Source organism: Chiloscyllium punctatum, chromosome 11 (assembly GCF_047496795.1).
Source record: "Chiloscyllium punctatum isolate Juve2018m chromosome 11, sChiPun1.3, whole genome shotgun sequence".
NCBI lineage: Eukaryota > Metazoa > Chordata > Chondrichthyes > Orectolobiformes > Hemiscylliidae > Chiloscyllium > Chiloscyllium punctatum.
In genome coordinates, this window is record NC_092749.1 from 108,239,954 (window position 1) to 108,257,563 (window position 17,610).

Below are 17,610 nucleotides of genomic sequence, written 5' to 3' on the forward strand. Positions count from 1 at the left end.
ACTTCCTCCTCTGTAATTTTGACATTTTGCAAGATGTCACCACCTATTTCCCTACAGTCTATACCTTCTATATCCCTTTACAAAATAAATACTGATGCAAAATATTCATTTAGTATCTCCCCCATTTTCTGCGGCTCCACACAAAGGCCACCTTGCTGATCTTTGAGAGGCCCTATTCTCTCCCTAGTTACCCTTTGTCCTTAATGTATTTATAAAAACTCTTTGGATTCTCCTTAATTCTATTTGCCAAAGTTATCTCATGTCCCCTTTTTGCCCTCCTGATTTCCCTCTTAAGTATACTCCTACTTCCTTTATACTCTTCTAAGGATTCACTCAATGTATCCCGTCTATACCTTACATATGGTTTCTTAACCAAACCCTCAATTTCTTTAGTCATCCAGCATTCCCTATACCTACCAGCCTTCCCTTTCACCCTGACAGGAATATACTTTCTCTGGATTCTCGTTATCTCATTTCTGAAGGCTTCCCTTTTTCCAGCCGCCCCTTTACCTGGGAACATCTGCCCCCAATCAGCTTTTGAAAGTTCTTGCCTAATACCCTAAAAATTGGCCTTTATCCAATTTAGAACTTCAGCTTTTAGATCTGGTCTATCCTTTTCCATCATTATTTTAAATCTAATAGAATTATGGTTGCTGGCCCCAAAGTGCTCCCCCACTGACACCTCAGTCACCTGCCCTGTCTTATTTCCCAAGTGTAGGTCAAGTTTTGCACCTTCCCTAGTAGGTACATCCACATACTGAATCAGAAAATTGTCTTGTACGCACTTAACAATTTCCTCTCCATCTAAACCCTTAACACTATGGCAGTCCCAGTCGATGTTTGGAAAGTTAAAATCCCCTACATAACCACCCTATTATTCTTACAGATGGCTGCAATCTCCTTACAAGTTTGTTTCTCAATTTCCCTCTGACTATTAGGGGGTCTATAATACAATCCCAGGAAGGTTGACATCCCTTTCTTATTTCTCAGTTCCACCCAAATAACTTCCCTGGATGTATTTCCTGGAATATCCTCCCTCAGCACAGCTGTAATGCTATCCTTTATCAAAAATGCCACTCCCCCTCCTCTCTTGCCTCCCTTTCTATCCTTCCTGTAGCATTTGTATCCTGGAACATTAAGCTGCCAGTCCTGCCCAGCCCTGAGCCACGTTTCTGTAATTGCTATGATATCCCAGTCCCATGTTCCTAACCATGCCCTGAGTTCATCTGCCTTCCCTGTTCGGCCCCTTGCATTGAAATAAATGGAGTTTAATTTATTAGTCCTACCTTGTCCCTGCCTGCCCTGACTGTTTGACTCACTTCTGTTCTCAACTGTACCAGTCTTAGATTGATCTCTTTCCTCACTATCTCCCTGGTCCCACCCCCCCACCTTACTAGTTTAAATCCTCCTGAGCAGCTCTAGCAAATTTCCCTGCCAGTTTATTATTCCCCTTCCAATTTAGATGCAATCCGTCCTTCTTGTACAGGTCACTTCTACCCCAAAAGAGATTCGAATGATCCAAAAATGTGAATCCTTCTCCCATACACCAGCTATGCATTCACCTGCTCTATCCTCCTATTCCTGCCCTCATTAACTCTTAGCACCAGGAGTAATCCAGATATTACTACTCTCAAGGACCTCCTTTTTAAATTTCTGCCTAACTCGCTGTAATCTCCCTTCAGAATCTCAACCTTTTCCCTTCCTGTGTTGTTGGTTCCAATGTGGACAATGACCTCTTGCTGGGCCCTCTCCCCCTTGAGAACATTCTGCACCCTCTCTGAGACATCCTTGATCCTGGCACCAGGGAAGCAACACACCATTCTGCTTTATCACTGCTGGCCACAGAAACGTCTGTCTGTACGTCGGACTAGAGAATCCCCTAACACAATTGATCTCTTGGAACCTGACGTACCCCTCGTTGCATTAGAGCCAGTCTCAATACCAGAATCTTGGCTGTTCGTGCTACATTCCCCTGAGAATCCATCACCACCTACATTTTCCAAAACAGCATACCTGTTTGAAATGGGTATATCCACAATACTCCTGCACTAGCTGCCTACCGCTCTCACCTTTCCTGGGGTTAACCATTCTATGTGACTGTATCTGAGACATTCCCCCCTTCCTATAATTGCCATCCATCACATAATGTTGCTGTTGCAAAACCCTCATTGCTTCTAACTGTCTCTTCAACCGATCCATTCGATCTGATAAGATTTGCAGCCAACAGCATTTATGGCCAATATAATCCACAGTAACCCTTAAACTCTCTTTAAACTCCCACATCTGACAAGAAGTACATATCACTGTACTAAAGACCATTTGTGCTCCTTCACAATCTACAGACCCAGAAAATAACACCGTCTTATTCCTCTACAAAACACTGCCCCAGGTTAAATTAATAGTTATGGCTTATATTTTAAACTTAATCAAGAGACATATCTCCAAAAACATATACTCAAGAAAGAACCCACTCTACTCACTACAGAAAATTCTCTGTAGGCCACACTTAAAAATGATTAACTTATCTGATTCTATGCTGTGAACTTCGCCCAACAGTTCCTCCAAGATCAGTTGTGAATTTCACTGTTTGTTAATTTTCCCAGATGCACTCTGATGTCTAGCAATACATGAATTCAAACAGCAAAGGCAGTAACTGTGCAGGTTCTTTCTCTCTCTATTATAACAGGCCATCTGTGGTTAAGTTACAGTAGGTCACAGCTCTCTGGGCTGCTCTGGACTCAGTGCTGACAGAGGTGGTAAAGAGAGGGGTCTCCTTTGCAAGCAAAGGTTGTTAGAGTATGGGGATAAGCCAGATAGATACATAGTTTACCTGGCTAGGAAGAAAAATCCATTGTATCTATTAGGGAGAAAACTGGTACCATCACCCGCGAGCTGAAAAAGACTAATGCTGGATTTCGGGAATTCTATGCAGCATTATACCCGGTCGGAGGGCTGTGAGGATGGAGAAGCGAGAATGGAATCCTTTTTTGAAAACCTGAACCTCCCCGGTATAAACGCAGAGCAGGCATCCCTTCTAAATGCAATCCTGACGATACAAGAGGTACAGGGGGCAGCTCCAAAGTGGCAAAGCACCTGGCCCAGACGGGTTTCCAAGTGAGCTTTATAAACATGTTAGCCACTTCTGGGGATGTATAGTCACTCGTATAGACAGAACTGCCTTCCGCCTTCCCTCAGGAAAGCCAATATCTCACTCATTTTAAAGATAGGGAGAGACTCTGAGGATTGTGCATCGTACAGTATTATCTCATTATTGAATGTAGTCTTCGAAATTTTATCAAAGGTGCTGTCTCTGAGGTTGGAAAAGCTACTGCCTATTATTATAAAAGAAGACCAGACAAGTTTTATCAAGGACTGCAGCTCTTCCAATAACAGCAGGAGGGTACTGAACATATTACAAGTATGTCAGCAGAGATTGATTCCGGGCTTGGTGGTCTCCCTAGATGTGGAAAAGGTGTTTGATCGGGTGGAGTGGTCATATCTCTTTGGTATTCTAGATCGTTTTGGTCTTGGGGGCCTTCGCTCGGTGGATGGCAGTGTTATATAGTGACCCCAAGGCGGTGGTCATCACGAACAGTGTAAAATCGGATAATTTCAGCATTGGGAGAGGCAGCCGACAGAGATGTCCTCTCTTGCCGCTGTTATTGGCTTTGGTAATTGAGCCACTGGCAGACGCCATCTGGAAGGATCCTGAAATAGTGGCGCCAAAAGTAGGAATTGGAGAGCACAAAATTACTCTTTATGCGAATGATGTCCTTCTGTTTCTGGCTAACCTGGAAAAGTCGGTACCCCGGTTAACACAAAATATTAAATTATTCAGCAGCTTCTCGGGATACAGGATAAATTTTACAAAGTGGGAAGAAGTGCCTGTGGGAGGATTGGTGGAAGTGCCTGAGTTGGAGAATGGAACGCAGTTTCCTTTTCAGAGGTCGCAAAACGTTTTTCTCTACTGGGAATTTTCATTACCCCGTCTGTCATCAGCTGTATAGAGCTAACTTTGTGCAGTTGTTGGATAGGATAAAGCAGGACTACAGTGGTGGGATACCAATATCATAGCTAGGCCTTATAGCCCTGATCAAAATGAATGTTCTTCCTTGGTTATTATACCCTATTAGGATGCTCCCGTTGTTGCTGCCCTAACAGGTCTGCGGATGCTTATTAGCTGACTTGGGTCCTTTATTTGGTGCCACAGGCATCCCTAATTAAATGTACTAAGTTGCAACTCCCACAGCGTATGGGGGTGGATCTTCCAGATTTGAAGAGATACCAAATAGATGCCCTGTTGTCATATGTGGGTGACTGGGTCATAAGGACTCGAGGTCGTTATGGCTTGACGTCAAGGCTTCGCAGGCAAGGTGTCCCTTTGTTAATTTATCGTTTATGGACATGATGTGATCCTTGGCTTAGCACTGTGAGAGTCCAATTATCTTAAATGCAGTGAAAGCATGGAGAGTAATGTGCCAGGGTGAGGGCAATTTGCTTAAGGCCTCGCTGTTCACTCCATTAGTGGGAGCCCAAGGAATTAGACCAGGGTCAATGGACTCTGGCTTCATAGCATGGGAGGGTAAGGGAATTGCCTGTTTGGGAGACTTATTTGAGGGAGAGGTCTTGAAGTCTTTTAATCAGTTAAGTCAGTAATACAGGATACCTAGTTGGGACCTCTTCTGATGTTTTCAGGTGAGGGATTATATACAGAAGAAAACCATGTGCTTAGCTCAGCCTTACAAGTTGCACATAGAGAGAAGAGTGCTCTGAAGTGGGGGCGTTCTCTCGGATCGTACCATATATCATTTGCAGAGAGGGAGCACCTTGGGAGATATGGAAAGACTCCATTGGATCTGGAATCAGGAATTAGGAGAAGAAATCTCATTGGAAACATGGGAGGAGATATAGGAGAATGTGAAGAAAATTTCAATATGCAATAAAGCACAAGCAATGCAATTGAAGATCCTTCACAGAGCCCATATGGCACCGGAGAGGTTAGCAAAGTTTAAGAAAGGATCATCTCCAGGATGTTCCAAACATAAAATTAGCACAGGCACCCTTCCACACTGCTTTTGGTCCTGCCCGGGGATACCGGGGTGCCAATGTGAACAAGCTAGAGAGAATCCTGGGAATTGAAGTTAAGGCAGACCCGGTATCCCTTCTTTTGGAACTGCCGAATCTGCCCTCTCTGGGTGACACAGGAAGAGTTTATTTAACATTCTTACACAGTGCCAGGAAGAATTGGATATAAGAAAAAAACCCCAGGTCTTACGGGGAGCACGTCCCCAAAAGTATCTTATAAATATAGTACACCATGGAGCAGAGCAATTTTATAAAATGTGGGGGCCCTTTCTAAGTTACACAGACACGGATCCATCAGCGATACTGATTCGGGCCTTTTTTGAGTCATGAGGGCCAGGTTTGGCGGTCCCAGGACTCTGGAGAGGGGAGGCTTAGTAAGTATGGGTATAATAATTGTTGCTCCCGTTGAGGTGGAGGTGCGGCAAGGAGAGTAACGTGATGAAATCTAATTTAATTGTTATTTAATTTCATTTCATTTTATTTAACTTCCTCTTAATTTAACTTGAGCTAAGTTAAGTAACTATGAGATGATCGTACTCTGTAGAGTAGTAGGTAGTTCACTGTTAATACTGTTGTAATATAATGTTGTATTATCTCTATTCTTCTGTATCTTTGTATTTTTACAATACTTTTTGTTAAAGAGTATAAACTTTTTCAACAAAAATATGAATAAATAAAAAACAAAAAAAGAGTTAGCAAGCTGCCAGCATTAAATAAATTTTGAAAGGCAACTCATCATTCGAGGGATTAGAAGAACCCTGAACCTGGACCCTCATGGAGCCATGTTGGTGGCAGTAATTTAAAATGTCAAGAATGTGATCCGGGGGAGGAGAAATGAAGCTGAGGAAAGTCTAGATATTTGTTGAGCCAGGAGGTGCTTGGGTCATTTATTTTGAGGACCCCCCCACCAAAATGGGAGTCACTAGACAGGCACTGAAAATAGGACTCCAACTGCTTCATCGTGACTTTTAATGAGCTACCACTTTATTTCTGCCTGCCAATGGCAACATTGAGTGTAGTCCAAGTCATTGTGCATACTTAAGATAGAGCTAAATAGGTTCTTGATTAGTAAGGGATCAAGGGTTATGAGGAGAAGGCAGAGTATGGGGTTGTTAAACATATCAGCTATGATCAAATGGTGCAGCAGACTGGATGGACTGAAGAGCCTAATTTTACTTATCTTATAACGTTTAACCATTTATAGCAAAAATTTAACCATTTCAGATTTAAAACTATTAACTGATCCAGTATTCACCGCCATTTATGGAAGAGTGTTCCAAGCATCTATCACCCTTTATGTGTAGAAGTGTTTCTAATTTCTTTTTCCTGAGTGGTCTAGAATTCTCAGATTATGCCTCCCAGTTTTAGAATTCCCAACCAGTGGAAATAATTTATCCTTATCTACCTTATCCTTTCCTATAAGTAGCTTGAAGAGTTGATCAGATCACTCCCTAACCTTCTAAGTTCTGGAGAAACTGTCTAAATTTGTATAATCTCTCCTCATAACCCTAAAGTCCAGGTTTCATTCTGGTAAACCTATATTATACTCCTTCCAAGGCTAAGGTTTGATGCCCAGATCTGCTCACAGTACTACAAGCAGAGTCTATCCAGGATTTTGCATAACAGTAGCATAACCTCTATCCTTATACTCTAGTCCTCATATATTAGCCCCTTGAATTTTTTCTGAACTTTAAAGATCTAAACAGTCTGAATCCCCAAGTCTCTTTGGATATCTATTGTATTTATCTTCATACCATTAGAAAGTACCCTGATCTATCCTTTTCTAGTCCAAAATTGATAACCTCACACTCGCTTACGTTGAACTTCATCTGCCACAGTTTTGCCCATTCACTTCCTTTAGAATATCCCTTTAGAATTTTATATGATCATCTACAATGTCTGTAATTCCATCTAACTTTGTGTCATCAGCAGATTTAGATGCATGACTTTCTACGCCATTATCCAAATCACTTAATAAATAATACGAGTAACTGAGGCCCTAGCGCAGATCCTTGTAGGACACCACTGGTAATTTGAGTATTTACACATTACTCCTACCTTTTGTCGCTTGCCTCTCACTCAATTTCCCAGCCTTGTCAGTAACTTGTCCTCAATTCCGTGGGCTTTCACCTTATGTTACAGTCTCTTATATGGGACTTTATCAAACGCCTTCTACGAGTCCAAAGAAACAACGTCCATAGACATTACCCCGTCCACTATCTTAATCACCTATTCAGAAAAGTCACTGAGGTTTACCAGACATGACCTATCTGTCATGAATCCATGCTGATTCTTCCTGGTTAAGTGGAAACTTTCTAGGTGTTCAGTTACCTCATCCTTGATTACAGCCTCCAAATATTTCCCCACCATAGATGTTAGTCTAATTTGTCTGTAATTCCCTGAGTTTTCCTCTTTCCCCATTTCTAAAAAGCGGAGTGATTTGAGAACTATTTTCCAATGCAGAGGGATGACCCTGTTTCTAGGGAATCCTGAAAGATGATAAAAACCGAAAGAACTGTGGATGCTGTAAATCAGAAACAAAAATTGAAATTGCTGGAAAAGCTCAGCAGGTCTGACAGCGTCTGTGGAGAGAAATCAGAACTCACTCGACCCGAAATGCTGCCAGATCTGCTGAGCTTTTCCAGCACTTTCTGTTTTTGTTTCTCAAAGATTATAGTCAGGTCATCTATAATGTGTTCCCCTAAAAGCCAGGGCACTATAGACCAGTGACCCTGACGTTGTTGGTGGGCAAGTTGTTGGAGGGAATCCTGAGGGACAGGATGTACATGTATTTGGAAAGGCAAGGTCTGATTAGGGATAGTCAACCTGGCTTTGTGCGTGGGAAATCATGTCTCACAAACTTGATTAAGTCTTTTGAGGAAGTAACAAAGTGGATTGATGAGGGCAGAGTGATGGACGTGATCTATATAGACTTCAATAAGACGTTCAACAAGGTTCCCCATGGGAGACTGGTTAGCAAGGTTAGATCTCATGGAATACAGGAAGAACTAGCTATTTGGATACAGAACTGGCTCAATCGTCGAAATCAGAGGGTGGTGGTGAAGGATTGTTTTTCAGACTGGAGGCCTGTGACCACTGGAGTGCCACATGGATCGGTGCTAGGTCCACTACTTTTCCTCAATTATATAAATGATTTAGAGCATAAGAGGTATAGTTAGCAAGTCTGCACATAACACCAAAATTGGAAGAGTAGTGGACAGCGAAGAAAGCTACCTCAGATTACAAGGGGATCTTGATCAGATGGGCCAATGGGCTGAGAAGTGGCAGATGGAGTTTAATTTACATAAATGCAAGGTTCTGCATTTTGGGAAAGCAAATCTTAGCAGGACTTATACACTTAATGGTAAGGTCCTAGGGAGTATTGCTGAACAAAAAGACCATGGAGTGCAGGTTCACAGCTCCTTGAAAGTGGAGTCGCAGGTAAATAGGATAGTGAAGAAGGTGTTTGGTATGTTTTCCTTTATTGGTCAGAGTATTGAGTATAGGAGTTGGGAAGTCATGTTGCGGCTATAAAGGACATTGGTTAGGCCACTTTTGGAATATCGCATGCAATATCGGAAGGATATTGTGAAACTTGAAAGGGTTCAGAAAAGATTTATAAGGATGTTGCCAGGGTTGGGGGATTTGAGCAATAGGGAGAGGTTGAATAGACTGGAGCTGTTTTCCCTGGAGCTGAGGGGTGACCTTATAGAGGCTTATAAAATCATGAGGGGCATGGATAGAATAAATAGACAAACTCTTTTCCCTGGGGTGAGGGAGTCCAGAACATGAGGCTATAGGTTTAGGGTGAGAGGGGAAAGATATAAAATGAACCCGGCCTGGTGTTATATTTGGAGGTAGGTGAGCACTTTTGTGATAGGGACCACAATTGAGTCATGTTTACCTTAGTGATGGAAAGGGATAGGTATACATGAAGGGCAAGAGCTACAGGTGGGTCAAAAGGTAATTACGACGCAATTAGACAAGATTTAGAATGCATAGGATAGGGAAGGAAACTGCAGGGGGTGGGCAGAATAGAAATGTGGAGCTTACTCAAGGAACAACTTGGGTAGATCATGCCTCACAATCCTTATTGAGTTCTTTGAGAAGGTGACCAAACAGGTGGATGTGTGTCCTTGCTAAGTATGTATCTGTCAGACAGGGAGGAAGTTGTCAAACACAGGAGCTGTGGTTTACTAAGGAAGTTCAATCTCTTGTCAAGAGGAAGAAGGCGGCTTATGTCAGGATGAGATGTGAAGGCTCAGTTAGGGTGATTCAGAGTTACAAGGTAGCCAGGAAAGACCTAAAGAGAGAGCTAAGACAAGCAAGGAGGGGATATGAGAGGTTGTTGGCAGATAGGAGCAGGGAAAACCCTAAAGCCTTCTATGGATACATAAGGAATAAAAGAGTGACTAGAGTAAGATTAGGGCCAATCAAGGCCAGTAGTGGGATGTGGTGCGTGGAGTCAGAGGAGATACAGGAAGCACTGAATGAATATTTTTCATGAGTATTCAGCCTGGAAAAAGACAATTATGAAAAGGAGAATTTTGAGAAACAGGCTACTAGACTAGATGGGATTGAAGTTCACAAGGAGAAGGTGTTAGAAGTTCTGGAAAGTGTGAAATTAGATAAATACCCTGGGCCGGATGGGATTTATCCTAGGATTCTCTGGGACACTAGAGTGGAAATTGCTGAGACTTGGGCTTTGATCTTTATGTCATCATTGTCTACAGGAATAGTACTAGAAGACTGGAGGATAGCAAATATTGTTTCCTTGCTCAAGAAGGGGAGTAGAGACAACCTTGGTAATTATAGACCAGTGAGCCTTACTTCGGTTGTGAGTGAAGTGTTGGAAACATTTATAAGAAATAGGATTTATAATCATCTCAAAAGGAATAAGTTGATTAGAGATAGTCAACATGGTCTTATGAAGGGTAGGTCGCGTCTCAGAAACCTTATTGAGTTCTTTGAGAGGGTGACTAAACAGATAGATTAAGGTAAAGCCGACGCTCTGGTGTATATGGATTTCAGTAAAGCATTTCCCATGGTAGTCTACTGCACAAAATATGGAGACATGGGATTGAGGGTGATTTAGCGGTTTGGATCAGAAATTGGCTAGCTGAAAGAAGACCGAGGACGGTGGTTGATGGGAAATGTTCATGCTGAAGTTCAGTTACTAGTGGTGCACTGCAAGGACCTGTTTTGGGTCCACTGCTGTTTGTCATTTTTATAAACAACCTGGATGGGAGTGTGGAAGGTTGGGTCAGTAAATTTGCGGATGACACTATGGTCAGTACAGTTGTGGACAGTGCCAAAGGATATTGTAGGTTGCGGAAGAACATAGATAAGCTGCTGAGCTGGGCTGAGAGGTGGCAAATGGAGTTTAATGCAGAAAAGTGAGAGGTGATTCACTTTGGAAGGAATAACAGAAATACAGAGTACTGGGTGAATGGTAAGATTCTTGGTAGTGTAGATGAGCAGGTTGATAGAGCTGTTAAGAAAGCATACGTGTGCTCGCTTTTATTGGTAGAGGGATTGAGTTTCGGAGTCATGAGGTCATTCTGCAGCTGTGACCGACTTGGAGTATTGTGTACAGTTCTGGTCACCGTATTATAGGAAGGATGTGGAAGCTTTGGAAAGGGTTCGGAGGAGATTTACTAGGATGTTCCCTGGTTTGGAGGGAAGGTCTTATGAGGAAAGGTTGAGGGACTTTAGGCTGTTTATATTAGAAAAGAAGGTTGAGAGGTGACATAATTGAGACACATAAGATAATCAGAGGTTAAGATCGGGTGGACAGTGAGAGCCTTTTTCCTTGAATGGTGATGACTAGCACGAGGGGCATAGCTTCAAATTCAGGGTTGATAGATATAGGACAGATGTCGGAGGTAGTTTCTTTACTCAGAGTAGTAGGGGCATGGAATGCACTGCCTGCAACAGGAGTAGAGTAGCCAACATTATGAGCATTTAAATAGTCATTGGATAGGTACATGGATGAGAATGGAATAGTGTAGATCAGATGGGCTTCAGATTGGTTCCACAGGGCGGCACAACATTGAGAGCTGAAGGGCCTGTCCTGTGCTGTAATGTTCTATGTTCTGGCAAGCTATCCTCTTTTTCTACTGTAAATACTGAGGCAAAGTAATTATTCAATGTATCTGCTATTTCTTTATAGTCATTGACAATATCCCCACTTTCAGTGTTCAGTGGGCCAACACTGCTCCTGACCACCTGCTTCCCTTTATGTAACTATAAAATTTCTTCTAAATGACGTCGATGTCCCTGGCATATTTCCTTTCATAATCGCTTTTAGTAGCTCTTCTAAGTTGCTTTGTGGCCCTTGTATCTTTTCCATTCAGCAGGATCTGTGCTGAATAGCGTCAGAAAAGTGTAAACGTTGCCTGTGCTTTTTTTATAAGATCAGTGAATTTACTTTATAACATTCTAAACAACCAAAACAAAAACTCAGGAATGTATATATCCTGAACTAGTCATGAATTTCACACTTAAACTCTCATCAGTGTGACTACAAGCTTACCCAAGTGGAAGTATGATTGATGAATATTAGAAGAGACCACCTTATTGCATAGCCTATCACTATGTCCCAATCCTGTCTGTAGTTTGTGTAGGAGGACTTTAAATTTTGGGTTATTGTATAGCAGTAAGGAGCATGATTGGGTTGGAGTTTCCCTTAGAAGTGTTGATTCCAACTTTTGCACCCCACTGACCCAAGGCTGTAAAGTTAATTCAGCATTGACAGAAGGTCAAAACTGGGGCATTTCTGAACTATATGGCTCAGCTTCCATTCTGTAAACTCACTGAGTCACTTGGGTGCTATATGCTCTCAAGCATTTCAACACAAGTTTGAGAATAATTTTGACAATTCACAGCGTTCACGTTTAAAAAACAACTCCAGATCTGATGGCAGGAAGTCACTTCTGACATTAGTTAAAATCTCATAAAACTCATAAGTCACTGAGGCAGTTAGTCAAACGTTTATGGATGTTCAAACGGGTGCACAAAGAGTTCCGAACATGCTCATTCTCTAAACAAACAGTGTCTGATGACAGGAAGTCATTTACAAAGCTTGCTTAAAACACGATGAAGTGTTTTGAAGTTAATGGGCTGGTAAGTCAGTGTTTGTAGATACATACAGGCCCCAGCATGCCCATTTGCAAAAGTAACTCACCGCCTGACCGATTAATCACTTATGAAGTCTGGTTAAAAGTCTGACGAAGCATTTTAACTGATTGCTATGACCAGTTAGCATGAAAGTACCATAGCCTATCTACCATAAAGGAATGGCAAGTACACACGTGAACATATTATTTGGACAAGAATTATGCTCTTTAAGATTTGTCAGCTTATTTACTCTCATGTATCGAACACAAATTACAAGATAAGAATGAGATTCATAGCAAAGAGTTATGTTCAGTCAAACAGGAAATCTTCTGGATTAGCATGCAACAATTTTTGTACTTCAGCCACCAATTACTCACACTCAACCCTGTTCCCACACTTTGTCTAAAGTTCATTAAAGCTTGTACCACATAAATCATTTCGACTTTTTTTTTGGACTGCAGCCCTCCTGTGTTATACAAAACAAAACTTAACAAAATGTGGTTGTTATGTAGCAGACAGAAACAAACCCAATAGGATTAGGCATTTTTAATAGCAGCAGAGACTTGTGAAACATACAGCATGTCAGAACACATTTAAAGAGACGAAAGAGGTGACACAGTACAAGAGATTTTGTTTTCATGCAGCATTTCGGGAATGTGTAAACTCTAAAATAGTGAGCATCATAAATATAAAGTCTTTGATTTTCTGATTCAAACTTTTTGACCCAAAAGTTTATTGCAGAAAAATAAATCCACTGGAGAAAATGGTTTTATTCCCTACACAGATGTACTCTCAAAACTGGCTGTTGAAAACCTGAAAATGTCCAAAAAACTGGGTGCTTCCGAATGTGCCATGCACCTTTTTTTTTAAATTTACTCAATTAAAATTAATTTATCTGGACAATTCAAAAAGGAACAGCATGGCTCCAGACTCCATTTCTGTTTTGCTATTTGCGCACTGGCATATGCCCATTACTTCCAGTGGCCCCTGACCCCATCTGACCAGATTTGCCAGATCCACCCACTGATCCACGACCTCGTAAAATCCAAAATTCAGCATGGTTGCATTCTCAGTTCTGTTGGTTTTGAGGGAAGGTACTGTATCTACATGGACACATTCAGAAACAAGATCACACACATTTGATTACTTTCAAGCAATTTTATTGTGTTTAAAGTGACTAAGAGAGCTGAAGAAAAACTGGCACAAAATCTTTTGAATTGGAGATGATTTATTTTTAAGTGTTCCCACACTTTTCTGCAGCAATATATTTTTCATTGCACAGCATTTTTTCACAAGCAGGACAGTGTGGACTTCACACACAATCACTTTGTAAGAATCACCCAAAACTGTCACAGCAAGGCTTTCAGATACGATGCGATTTATACAAAATGCAAGAAGTTTAAACATATGGGAAATATTAATGGATACAATTATCCAGTTTTCAAACAGGTGGTAGATTTGGGAAACAACTTTCTCTCAGAGTTATTGTCGCTCACCAAATGGAATGATCATGTTCCAAGTTTCTGTGTGCTCCAAGCAACTTTCATGAAATTCGTCTCTTCCATTCTGGACTGCCAGAATTGAAAGAAAATATTGGAGCTTCAAGTAAATCCTGCCATTTTGGACTTGACATAGGAAGGCCAAGAACATTCAGAGCTGGTGTCTTGGAGCAGCAGGTAAAATAAAGCTCACATACCATACAAGAATATTAAAATAAAAGGTGATACAACAGCGATGAGGGACTTCAGTTACACGGAAGAATTAGAGAAGCTAATTTATTGGAGCTGTTTAAAATTATACGGCATTTTAAAGCAATAAGTAGGGACAAACTGTTTCTACGGCAGATGGATTTCTAGCCAGAGGACAGAGGTATCAGATAAAGGAACCAGACAGGAGATCAACAGAATTAGTTTTACACAATGAGTTATAACCCAAGAATGCACCCCTGGAAATTACAGTACAAGCAGACTCATGACTAACTTAAAAAAAACAAAATAAATAGGATTAAAAGGAAATACTTGCGAAACTATGGTGAATCAGCGAAATAGAGGGACTAACTGAACAGCCCTTTCAAAAAGGTCGGCAGAAACACTATGGGGTGAATGATTTCCTTTTGTGCTATGTGCTGCTAATTGATGTGCTTGTCACTATTATTACAATCATAAAGGAAGATAATTGTGATTGTTGGGGAAAAAAATCTCATCCCTAAGATGTAGGAAGAGCTCCTGAAGGTAGTGTCCTCGGCTCAACAGTCTTCAGATTGTTCATCAATTACCATCTCTCCATCATATGGTCAGAAATGAGGATGTTCTAGTTCCCACATTTTAGTTCACCCTACTAGGTGCCTTCCAATTCATGTAATACCAAGTCTTGGAACTGTATTTCTGTTCCTTCACTGTTGCTGGGTCAGAATTCTGTAACTCCCTCCCCAGCAGCACGGTGGGTGTCTATACACCAGACTGACAGCAGCTGTTCAATAAAGCAACTCATCACCACCATCAAGGTTCCGGTCCTCAGCGGTTTCGATGGACCCCTGGCCCTCAGTAGTTTTGAAGGGCCCCTGGGCCTTGGTGGCTTCAACAGGCCCCTGGTCTTTGGCGGTTTCGGCAAGCCACCAGTCCTTGGCAGTTTCAATCGGCCCTGGTCCTCAGAGGTTTTGTCAGGACCCGGTCCTCAACAGCTTTGACAGGCCTCTGGTTCTTGGCAGTTTTGAAAGGCCCCAGGTCCTCAGCAGTTAAGACAGGATCCAGTCCTCAGCAGTTAGACAGGAACCGGTCCTCAGCAGTTGGGACAGGGTTCGGTCCTCAGCAGTTGGACAGGGTTCGGTCCTCGGCAGTTGGGATAGGGTTCTGTCCTTGGCAGTTGGACAGGGTTCGGTCCTCGGCAGTTGGACAGGATCCAGTCCTCAACAGTCAGACAGGATCCAGTCCTCGGCAGTTAGACAGGATCCAGTCTTCTGCAGTTAGATAGGATCCAGTCCTCAGCAATCGGACAGGATCCAGTACTCAACAGGTAGACAGGATCCAGTCTTCGGCAGTTAGACAGGATCCAGTTCTCGGCAGTTAGACAGGATCCAGTGCTCAGCAGTTGAACAGGATCCAGTCCTCAGCAGTTGAACAGGATCCAGTCCTCAGCAGTGGCCGGTCCAAGAGGCCATGGAATGAAGAGAAAGTGATAATTGTCTGTCTTCTTGAGGGTAATTAGGGACGGACAACAAAGTGGATTTGGCCAGTGATGTCACATCTCAAATAAAGAGTTTTAACCAAATTAGTTTCTTTATAAGGAACACTAGAAAACTACAGGAAGCTATCAGCCCAACTATATCATTTCAATTAGCAACACATTTTGGAACATTAGCATCCTGTTTTTCTCAGCCTGCGTTGCTGCAGCCACTTTCCAGCTAATTATTGCAATAGCTGCTGATGAGGTTGCCATTTGGTCCAGTTAATGGCAATTTATTCCAACCAGTTTCTAGTGAACAGAATGCTGATGATTCATATGACATATACACAAATGTCTGTTCTGCACTGATGAGTGGAATCTACATAATAGGTTGCGGATTGAGGAGTGTTTTACCATAAATGCACAATGCTAATGTGCAGCAATGACCGACTGTTCAAGGGTATAAATCAAATTGTTAAGTAAATGCAGACCTAAGTAATTAAAAATTTAACTGTTAACTGCTCAGAAAACTTTGCTGATTGGAATGTGCTCCTCAGTTTCAGGGTGTGACTTTACAATGTCAAACTTTTAAACTTTATATTGCATTGGTAACAAAAAAACATCTGGTGAATGATGCATGCATTCAAGTGTAGTGCTAGCGGACTTTCTTACAGAACAAAATAATATATTTATAAATATTGTGAAAATGCACCTAAGCTATTCAAACACCCCACTCCCAGAGACACCATTTCATCTAATTTAATAAGACATACAAAATGCTGCACATATGCAACATTGGTTGTGTCACATGCCCTGCCCAAGAACCAGTGAATGTTAATCCTGGAGTTGTTAATCAAACATGCCAAATTCAAAGTGTGCAGCACTCTCACAAACAATAATTCTTAATCAGGCTGCAGTATTGTGATAGCAAAAATCATGAAACTTGCTAATGCAGGGCTGAACAAATTCCAGGATAACAACATGCAGTCGATTCAATCAACAGAGACATCTTCACCAGACAACATTTTGTACAGGCAGTCTCTGGGTTGTGAACAGGTCCCCTTCTGGAGTCCAGTCACAAGTTGATTTGAATGCAAGTTGGAACACTGCGCAGGATGATGTAAAGAAGCCATTCATAAGTACAGGAAATGTCCATATGTTGGGTCTTTGAAATTACAACCACATATGGGAATCATGTTTGTAAGTCAGACATTCATAAATCGGGGAACCTCTGTAGATCTTAGTTCATTAAAGTGCCTCCATAACAACAGGACAAGCAGCTCAGCATCATTATTGAAGGTGCATTCTGATTGGTTCATAGTTAGGCACATCAATTGGCCACATTGTCAAAAACATACAGGAACTACATTTTTAAAAAAAATCATGACTGTGTTGTTTCAAAATCTGGGCAACAAAGTTAATTCTAGCTCAATGCATTTCTCCACCATCCAGTGAGGAAACTCAATCTCATCATTTTCTTCATGGCTTCGTATCCACTATTCTAGAAGAGAGAAAAGCTAATGGAAGATCCATAATAATGATATAGCCAATGACAGATTCTCTGCTTATTTCTCCAAACTTTGTGGCTTCTTAGTTGCTCACTGGGGCTCCACATTTTTAATTTTCATTTCTCTGACATCTTTCATTCACTTTCTCCCTCTTGGGTCTCCATCCATACAAACAGCTTCTTCAGTATGTTTTCATGCCTGACGATATGATCATCTGAAAGATATTCACTAATGAGCTTTCCTCCATTCAACCATTCTGACAACTTGTTCATTGCTCTCATGGTCCCTCCAACTGATGTACTCCATCTTTCACCAGAACCACAGGTCACAATTTTCTAGTCTCTGAATGTCTGCTTTTCTTAATTTCCATGTTTCAGCTCTGTATAAGGCAAGTCAAATCACAGACTTGATCATTCTTCTTTTCTTAGGATTTCTATCATTCCATACTGAGCAATTCTTTATATTTAGTGGATGCAGTTTGTCAGTGCTATTTTACTGCGTTTCTTTATGGCTGTGATCATCTTCTGACAAGATGTTTCCCAAATATTTAAATTGTGACGGTTGGGTCCAGATGTTGACCATTTATCGTGTGCTATGTTTTCCCACCATTGGTTGCCCCAGCCTTCATAACTGTTGTACTTCAACAATAATTTTCCTTTTGTCACTTCTTTAATTTGATCTATTAGCACCCGTATTTCCTCTGCTGCTCTGGCAACCAGAGTCTGCACATCTGCAG

At 41.6% G+C, this 17,610-nt stretch overlaps 1 protein-coding gene across 2 annotated transcripts in view; it reads right to left on the bottom strand.

Moving 5' to 3' along the window:
• The window catches only part of mkks (MKKS centrosomal shuttling protein), a 54,064-nt gene that overhangs the window by 15,930 nt on the left and 20,524 nt on the right, over nucleotides 1–17,610 (bottom strand). The window contains exon 5 of one of the 2 annotated variants that reach the window (XM_072581501.1): nucleotides 16,949–17,253. The exons of the other annotated variant lie outside the window; for it this stretch is intronic. Within the exon in view, the coding sequence (XP_072437602.1) occupies nucleotides 17,234–17,253 (20 nt within the window). The 3' untranslated portion in view covers nucleotides 16,949–17,233. Of the gene's footprint in view, nucleotides 1–16,948; nucleotides 17,254–17,610 lie in introns of those variants that run through there. 2 annotated transcript variants of the gene reach the window in all.